Source organism: Aplysia californica, unplaced genomic scaffold (assembly GCF_000002075.1).
Source record: "Aplysia californica isolate F4 #8 unplaced genomic scaffold, AplCal3.0 scaffold00022, whole genome shotgun sequence".
NCBI lineage: Eukaryota > Metazoa > Mollusca > Gastropoda > Aplysiida > Aplysiidae > Aplysia > Aplysia californica.
Window position 1 is genome coordinate 474,598 of NW_004797292.1, and position 9,934 is coordinate 484,531.

Sequence of the window (9,934 nt, forward strand, 5' to 3'; positions counted from 1 at the left end):
GTTTGTTTTTGTAGGTCACCGATCCTGTCGATCGGTTTGTGCCACGAAGGCCGCTTTGCGCCCTCAATTTGGCTATCCCTGACTACCCGATGGGCCCGACCCGACCCGACCCGATCGCGTATGTGGGCACCCCCTATTACATTTCTTCATTTTGCCTTTAATAGGCTATACAGACAAAAAGAAACATACCCAGCGTATTTCATTCTAACCTCCCCAGTTTGATCTCATTCTCATGTGAATTTCTGACCCCAATATTCGAAATGAATCAATTTACTTACTTTTGTTTTGACTGCTCCCTTTTTAAAAAATGGAAACAGAGTGAACCCTCCACCCCCCCCCCCCCACCCCCCCCAAAAAAAAACGCAGCATGACTTGAGCCCAAAAAATCAAAAAGAGAATGTGGTTGAAGAAGAACAAATTACTTTGCACTGCTCCTGCTCTCAAATATTAATCTGTGGATGTTCATTGTCTCTCACACTAAACACATCCTTAAATTGGGCAGAAACTATGTCCTTTGAAGTTCTGATTACCCTTATTATCATAATCCTAGAAAATAGTATTCATATAATTATACTCTTGCTCGTATCAATTTCATTGTTTTCCTACCTACTACTACTAATGGATCTCCTTTTATTCCTTTATAAAATATTCTTCAAAATGAGCAATTGTAGCCAAGGCATATTTGGGTCTCCTGCAGAACCATTGTTTAACAATGAGTTCCACAGTGTCAGCTCTGAAATGCTACAAGACTGGCTTGTGACAAGTGCGAAAAGCAATATTCTTGACGTCAAGACTTCAAAAGAAACACAGGCAATTTGTAAACTTTTGTCCTTATAAACCAGTTCAATACTTTTTAGATGCCCCCACTCTGTATTTGTTAACTGCCTTAATGCCTTTGCTTAAGTTCCTTATATCAGTGGGCAAAGAATATCAGCGACAAAATTTTCTTTAATAAAACATATGCACAGTACTTGGAAGGTGTAGAAATCTATTGGCTTTTAGTTTTTATTTAGATTGTAATGATTTATGTTTAGATAATTCTACTAGAATTTGGAAGTATTTTTCAATGCACATGTGTTTTATTTAAAGCTTGCTTATAAAACTTAGAATAAGTATAAAAGTGAGTTTTATGGAGTTTCCCCTTTAAAGAATCTATTGATTTTTGTCTAGTAAATTTGGAAAATACTAGTTATTAGCTGAGGGACTGTTTCAGTTTAAACCAATTAGCAATACTGAGCCTTAAAGTTATGAGTAAAGAAAAATATTTTGTTCTTTTGCTAGTAGGATGCTCCATTTAAGTAGGTTTGCTCCTTCTCCAGAAACATGAATTAAAAAAAAAATCTGTGTGAGTAGGCCTACGTCTTTATGCTCTTGTGTATACAGTTTTTGCATTGTCACTTTATCCCTTTATCATTTCAAATTTTCAAATGTTTTGTTAACTGCTCAAGAGAAAAAAATTGTTCAGTCAGGAGAGCATGGATTTGAATATATTAAATAATAGCCTCATGAAGATCAAAGTGTCACATCAAATCAGAAAAGCAGAATATGGTATGTTGACAATTCATATTGATTTATACGTTTGTATCTATTAGCAATTCAATATCTGAAATCAAAATTAAAGCGTTTTTATTTGATTTCTTTAATTACTTTCTCTCAACTATGGTTATTTTGGCTCTTTACAGCATATATTTGGCACTGGAGGTTGGTGTGAGTGTGTCTTCCTTGTGTGTGAAAAATTTGATTTGCCATGGCAAGCTAAATTTGCTGCCCTGGACATTTTGGACAGGTATGTTCATTTTACTATTGTGTTTCAAGGGTTATAGATGTTTTTGTACATTGTTGATTTCGTCCTGATTTAGATACTTGTTAGTATCAAAGCATTAGATATATAGATCTATGTATATATATATATTACACGTTATTTTGTAATGTGTACTGTTATGCACACCAATTAATGCACTCTCACTCTCACTCACACACAATGCACACACATACGAACACACACACAGGATGAAATACACTCTCAGACACACAATGCACACGTGTGCACCCATACACACACACCCTCTCTCACTCGCACACAAACTCACGCATACGTACACACAGACATGTAGTCATATAGATTTCCACATCTTCACAAACACAGAATACCGCTTGGTCAGTTTTTGCATAAAAGGCTTTCAGACTTTTTCTTAAGGAAATAAAGTCTGTATCTCTAAATTACATTACGCTCTATTCACTCTGCACATGCCCCGGTCGCTTCCCCTCTTGACAATTTTACTCTTTTCTATACCCACAGGTTTATGCTGAAGCATGTCCAAGGCTTGTACAAGTACGTCCAGAACTCGGAAAGCAATAATAAGAAGGCAGACTGGACAAAAATTCTGGAGCGTATAAGTAAACAGGCTTTCTTGAGAATAGTCACCTGCTGTCAAGTTGCTAGCAAGCTCAATTCTCATTACAAGGTGATTGATTGTTAATGTTTTATGCCCCCATTAACACCATTTAGTTCTTTTTGAAAATAGGGTAATTTAACTCTGCCTGTCAGGCCCAATCTGAAAAAGAAGTTTTTTACCATCTAGCATAAGGCTTTTGTCAGAATGAGCATAGATGTGTGTTGCTCTTAGAGTATGTATCTGTATATAACTCCCTCCAAAGGTCTAGTATTTAAATTCCTGCATGTGGTTGAATGATGCATTTGATGTAAATGTACATTTTGTCAGCTTTACTTCTCCTTTCATATTGAATTTTAATGAGAGTAATATATAATATGATTAAACATTTTTTTATGTATACCTGCATGTGTTTTTACGGTCCTGTACAGCCAAGGAAAACTTCCCGCTGGGATAATAAAGTACTATCTTATCTTATCTTATCTTAGATAGAAATAGGTAGTGGATAAATTAACTTCCCCATGTGGGAGTTCAACTCACATCTCCTGCTTGGACTAGGGAAGAACCTAATCATTACACAGCACTTACTATTGCAAGGTGTTCTTGTCTCTGAGAGTTAAAAATATGTCATCCTTCCTGGCATGTTTTGAAATTGAAGCCTTGGTCTTTTGGTATAACGACATAACCCATTTGTCTCACTGGTTCTATCACGGCACACATTAACGTTCTAAATTCATGTTTTGCAGGTTATAACTGTAAAACGTGTACGTCGCTGCTTACTTGATGCAGGCTACAGCTACTCATGTGAAAGCATTCTTCAGTCAGAGATGAGAGTGCTGAAAACATTGTCATATCAAGTATCCAAAGTGACCTGTGTCGATTTTGTGGAAATTATCCTGGAAATCTTAGGTAACTTTAAGGGGGGGGGGGGGTTACACCTGAAGGCTATCTCGCTTATTACTTGACCGTATTTTACCAAACTTCACATATATGACAAGCATAGTAAGGAGTCTTAAAAACCGCAATCAAATTTGAGAAAAAAATTTGTTTCCATGGATACGTTAGCCATATTGGATTTTTTTGACATGTCTTACGTAATGAATACTGCACTTACTGCTCATGGAAATTGATTTTTTTTGCATGCATATTAACAAACACTAGATCTAAAAATGTATCTGTTGTTTTTTTTCTAAACGAATTAAAAAAAAAATTATGAATTTTTTTCTGAGGTACCATTCAAGTTTGCAAAAAAATCCGTGAACATTCACACTCAAGACACCACCACCAAAAAACTTTTCCAAATATAAAAAATTCAGCAAAGAAATTTTTAGTATTACATCTTCTCTTCATTCTGTGGAAATTTCATGAAGATTGGATGAAAAATGGTGGAGTTATTTAAAAAATATAGAGAACAGTCGCGTTTTGAGAAAAAGGCCGGTAAAGAAAAATAAAATATTGACTTTATGAGGAAATGGTGGTGATAAACATGCCCGGTATAGGAAAAAATACGTTTTTTGGAGGTTCTTATGCGATGAAATAGTTGTAGGAGAGGCTGAGGAAGCTAATAATGCCTACAACTCAAAATCCACAATTTTGAGCCGAATCGCGACTTTTGGGGTATAGCTCCCCCCCCCCCCCCCTTTAAGAAAAAAGACAATATCACTGTTTTTTATCTGTTTCCAAAAGCACAATCATGTTTTTCTCATTGTTTTTCCTAATGGCTTCAAAAGTTTATAGTAATTTTATAATCTGTGGTACCACTAGGCCCTACACTATTTTCTAGGGAAGTGGTTTCATCATAGATAACCTATTTTGTGTAATGGAATAATCTCACCTTCTCTGAGTTAAGCGCTATCTAAATATTTTGGAACCAACCATTCTACATTTCTTTTTTTTGAGAAACTGCTTAGCTTCAGTCATTTTCAAAAAGATAACGATTTGTGGGTGGTTAGCGAATGGATGTCAGTGGTAGGTCTGACTTTATACTGACCCCTGTCTTTTGTCGGTCTGTCTTGCTTTTTCAACAGCATCGAATAACCACATTGTTTTGTTTAGTACCTTCATGTACCTTTTAAAACAAAAGCAAAATGGAGTTTATTTATCAGTGATGACACGAGAGAAGGGAAGTATGTTAATTTTTTTAAAGCCAAGCTAATGGAATGGTGTGGATGGTGGTATACAGTCAGTAATATAAATGCATTTGTAAAAATGTTATTTAGCTCCGGGTACTAGGCTAAGTAAGTTCTAAGTGTTGAAATATATAAGAATGAAATGTTTTAAAAAACTAACATTTCTCCTATGTTTTACGAGAAAAGCGTATGTGAACAATAATAGTATATTGTTTACTTACTGTATATTCTTTTTTTTATTGTTGGTTTATTGCTCCCACATTATTAGAACAACATTCATTGGACCTAATTTTGAAAAATTACAGCGAAATTTTGACAACTGTATGTAAAACACTTCACCTTTGTTTCAGGTCGTAATTCTATGGATGAAGCAGCAAACATTAAAGTTTATCATGAACTAGCAGTGAAGATTCTTACAGTTGTCTGTATTTATCAAGATGAAATCTATGACAGACTCTACTTCACCGTGGCAAGGCCAGAGTTTGGATTTCTTCCCTCTACTGAAGAGCAAAAGTAATGTTCTGTTTTGTGTCTGTAGATCTATACGTTATGATAGAAAGTGAAAAGTTAGGATGAAATGTTGATGTCACTATGGAGTTTATTCATTTCGAATAAGTATATGTAGTGGTTTATTATTCTATATTTGGCAACAACTCCACTTTGCAAATAGAAGCTGTGTCCTACGGATTGGCAAGCCAACTCTCTTCCTCAGTTACCCTTAAAAAAGTGCTACTATCCAGATCACAATCTAATATTGTTCCTGCATGCTCTAGCTTATGATCCTCTCTATAAATGGCATCTATAAATGGCATCTGCTTACATCAGGGTGAGCATTTTCACCATATAGCATTATAGTCATTGCCACATATGACAAAATACAAACAATTATGAATTCAACATTCCTGCACACACATGTAATGTATACACGCTCTCGAGCACTATCACACACACACACACACACACACACACACACACACACACACACACACACACGCACACGCACACACACACTCACACAGACACATACAAATGAACACACATGCTGGCTCAAGAGCTGAAGGATTTTTATTTTCTGAAACTCATCATTACTTTTTCTCTCTGATTCCAGAAGCTGAATATTTTCATGAACTTCCAGCTTGATCAATTACTGTTTGATCTTGATATGGCAAGAGAAGACTTTCTAGTACTTTGATTAATACTAATACTGTTTTCCACAGCCGAAAATTGGCAGCTGTTAAGGCCGACAAAATGTTGTTGGCTGTGTCTGTGATAGCAGCAGCAGTGCACATCATTGATGAGTCTCACACATCTCAGGTAAGTTGTATGAACCAAACACTTCTCAAGTACATTGTATTACACACATCTCTGTTACAGTGGAATTTGGATAGCTGTTTTGTTTTGTTTGTTTTGGTAGAGGTTGTTTGGATTCAACGAAGTCGTCGGCCTGACCTTCAATTTCGTTGAATCGGAGTGTTTGTTATAGCAAACATGTGTTTTTTTGCTTGTTTAGATGTTACAGTCACTGAGCAAGTAATGTATGCAAGGAAGTAACACGTGGTAAGCTAACCTGAAATGCCTGCTGTTTTGCCCTCTTTCGACTCCCTCAATCCAAAGTAGTTAGGTTTCAAATGAGAGACATTTTTATGTCTTTGATGCCATACCGAAGAAATGCTGGAAAATCCACGAAAAGACACTGAACCCTACCAAGCACACGTTGTGCAAAAGGGCTGGTTCTTTCAAATGCATGCCTGTGTCATTTATGACTTTTTGTTTGCCGAACAAGTTGTGTTGTCATGCTGTGTATAGCCTAGCATACGTCAACATTTGATACCACAGACCAACGCGCAAATTCATTATGTCAAAACTAGCGTATAATTGTAATATTAATCAGAAGGAGGACTTGCATCTCTACTAGCATTCCACGCCTGAACCACTTGTGCCCCTTCCCCATGACAAATGTACACACAGTCACGTGTGTGCTGGCCACTCATCCGACTCTGACACACGCTGAGGGTAAGACATGTGTGCGTGCCAACTACGTATCTGTTGGTATGAAAGAAGCCGCTGATTGGTCGCATGAGATATAAACAATAGGCTAAGCGAATAATGGTTCATGATGCAGGTACCATGGATGCTTTCCAGGAATAGATACTGTTCATTGCTGGAGGAAAATGAGCGAAGCTTTGTTGATTCCGAGCTTGTTCATTTATATACATGTATTCATTAAATCTGAGTTATTGTTATTGATTTTAGTGAATAAATAAAACGCGGAATCCACCTCCCTTTGTTGATTTTAAGTTTTCTTGAACCAAAGTTTGTTGAATCCGAGTTCCACTGTATATTTTATGTTCTATGAGGTACATGTGTACCAAGTCCATTGTGTGATTCAGGCTAATTTCAGGTACGTTGTATGAGTCGGACATACATACTTCAACATAAATTAAGGACTACCTTGACAGACAGCCCTAATTATAATAAAAATAAGGGGGGGGGGACCGCAAGGAATGTTTTAAATTTTTTTGCTCTGAAAGTGTTAATGGGTTACCAATACGTACTGCAAAGCTTCCTAAAGGGGCAAAAAAGGACCACGTAATCCTTGGGGAATTTTAGCCAAATTTGCTGTTTTTATCGACTTGTGTACAACACCAACGACCTTCCTCAGTTAACATTTCTGGTGCACGTGATAAATGGACGTATGGTCTCAAAATGATCCAGTGGCGTGAGGTGATGGTGCTGCCTCAGGCGGACAATGACAGAGTATGACATTGCCAGCCTTCTGGCAACTTCTTGGGCTCCAACTCCATCCTCCAGTCATGCCATAGCTCTGGCACCATCAAAGTCTCTCAGCTTTCGTCTTGGTGGTATGTTGATGCTATACCGGATTTTGCGCAAACGGTGGCTTACATTGCCACCAAAGTAAGCGCAGTTGGAGACGGTACGTCCGTTTATGACGTGCACCAGAAATTTTAACCGAGGAAAGTCCTTGGTGTCTCACACAAGTCCATAAAAAACAGCAAATTTGGCTAAAATTCCCCGAGGATTTCCGTGCTGCACGGGGTGGTTTTGGTCCTTTAGGAGGATTTGCAGTACGCGTTGGTAACCCATTAACACTTTCAGAGCAAAGATTTTGAAACCCTCCTTGCTGTCTTTTTTTCGGATATTAAAAAATAATTAGGACTGTCTGTCAAAGTGGTCCTTAACTTTTATTGAAGTCTGTATGTTGAAGTCTGTATTTCAGGTATGTTGTATGAGTAACTCATGTTTCAGGTACGTTGCATGAATCAGACTATCTCATGTATGTTGTATGAGTAACTTAATATGTTTCAGGTACGATACATGAATCAGACATATCTCAGGTATGTTGTATGAGTAACTTAATATGTTTCAGGTACGATACATGAATCAGACGTATATCAGGTATGTTGTATGAGTAACTTATGTTTCAGGTACGTTAGATAAATGAGACTTATCTCAGGTATGTTGTATGAGTAACTTATGTTTTAGGTACGTTACATAAATCAGTCTTATCTCAGGTATGTTGTGTGAGTTAGAGAAATCTCAGATATGCCAAATGAGTCAGAAACATAGGGGGCTCTCTTTTTTTAAAAAAAAAGGTCCCGGGTTTGAAACCTGACTGCGATGGGAAAATGTTATTCTCTAAAGATTTCTCCTTTCATCTATCCTGACTGAGTCATTATTTTGGTTCTTAGGGAGTTTTTCTTTCGGTGCGTTTTGTGGACCCATTACTTTTTTCACATCCATTAAAAAAAAAAATTAAATAGAAATGAACTAAGGTTCTTTGTGCGTTGTGACTGAATAAAAAGTTTTTTGTTTTTTTGTGTTTTATTTTTCTTTTGCAGGTGATAGCCCATTTACATGCAATAAGTGAAGTGCCCCTAGAAGACATTGAGGACTTTGTGCAAGTAGTTTTACAGCATGTCCAAGAAGATTTAGGAGAGTAGTTAAGATCTATGAAAGGCCTTGATGATTATGTAACAGGCGGAACATTTAATTTTTCTTTACGCTATTGCTCATTGGTTGAATGTATGCCCATCACTTTATAACATTTAAACCTATTTTGCTCTATATCTTTTGTATGGCAATTGTTCATGGAAAATTACCCCCCTCCCTTCCACCCTCTCATTGTTGTTGTATAACTTGAAGAGTAAAGTTTTTTTTAGAGGACAGCCTTCCTTACAAGTTCACTATACAATGCAGTAAACAGTACGTACAGTTAACAAAATGCTGGATGAAAATGAATGAAGTATAAATTTAAAAAACAAATCCACAACCTGAGGCAGGTGGATTATCATAGTTATGAACAGAAGCTGGTGGTAAGCCCAAGTATGGGGCCATCGTGATCGCATATGATTTGGACTAGTGATTAATTTCACTATTGTCTTTGACCCCCCCCCCCCTTTTTACCACTTCTTTCATGTCTTTACCTAGACTTTTTCCCATGGCTGGAATTATACCTCAGTTAAGACAGTAACAAAAGAACAAAATTCTGGTCAAACTGTAATAAGATACAACTCGTGTACTTAACAGAATGAGCACTGATAGTTCATAGAGGACAACTAATTTGACCACCAGCTTTATTGGTCCTATTATAAGCCTGCTTAATCTGTTCTTGTCTTCAGGCCTCATTGTTTTAAATTAATCTTTTTTTAATTCTTAGAAGTCTTGAACTAATAATATATTCATGTATTCTTTTTCGTTAAACCCCTTGATAAGCAAAATTTTATTGCAAAGAAACTTGGTTAGGAACCCCTGCTAGGTACAATGCTCATGTCTAGTAACTTTTGTAATCAGTGACATATGTTGATAATTGCCTCCTGTGATACTTATTTCCGGAGTTACTGTGATATTCTCAAATAGTAAATATGTAAGTGTACTTTCATCAGATGTTAATAACCTATAATACGTAAGTTACCTTCTCAAATCGCAATATGTTTGTGTCCTTTTTATCAGTTCTTAAAAATCAAGAAAGTATGCCATCTTTTCAAATGGTAAATATGCTGGTCTACTTTTATCAGATGCCGAAACATGATGATAAACAAATAACATTTGATGATTAAGTTTTTTTCATTTACGAGAATGACAGGCTGCTAGCCACCCAGTGATCCATGGCTTTTTTTTTTTTTTACTGTTATGTTATCTTACAGTTGCAGCTCATCACTCTGTGATTGCTAAAGAATATGAAGAACTGTGATATTCTTGATTAATTTTATGAGTGGTCTCAATTAATTTTTAGGTGATTACTTGACAGATATAGATCTAGTATTTCTGGAAAAGAAGAAAACAAATAAAACATTTTTTTTGGTCTTTCAAATTTCTTGTCTTTTTGTATATTTTGTTTTGTTTTGTTATTAATATTTGTTTGGGTTTTTTTGTGGGTTTTTTTTTTTTGGG

The 9,934-nt window shown here is 36.4% G+C and overlaps 1 protein-coding gene across 1 annotated transcript; it reads left to right on the plus strand.

Moving 5' to 3' along the window:
- Positions 1-545: 545 nt before the first annotated feature.
- On the plus strand, positions 546-9,725 carry LOC101848868 (cyclin N-terminal domain-containing protein 1). Its single transcript, XM_035972444.1, has 7 exons — positions 546-810; positions 1,683-1,786; positions 2,300-2,470; positions 3,130-3,302; positions 4,873-5,035; positions 5,740-5,836; positions 8,383-9,725. Exons 1-7 carry the CDS (start codon positions 619-621, stop codon positions 8,482-8,484), a joined length of 1,002 nt encoding a protein of 333 aa, XP_035828337.1. The 5' UTR covers positions 546-618; the 3' UTR covers positions 8,485-9,725.
- The last annotated feature ends 209 nt before the right edge of the window (positions 9,726-9,934 follow it).

Excerpts from the sequence above, each read along its gene's own strand:
- LOC101848868 (XM_035972444.1), top strand. The coding sequence starts at position 619 with ATGGATCTCCTTTTATTCCTTTATAAAATATTCTTCAAAATGAGCAAT. Across the intron at positions 5,036-5,739 it reads CCCTCTACTGAAGAGCAAAA|CCGAAAATTGGCAGCTGTTA; the intron begins GTAATGTTCTGT and ends TGTTTTCCACAG. Across the intron at positions 5,837-8,382 it reads ATGAGTCTCACACATCTCAG|GTGATAGCCCATTTACATGC; the intron begins GTAAGTTGTATG and ends TTTCTTTTGCAG.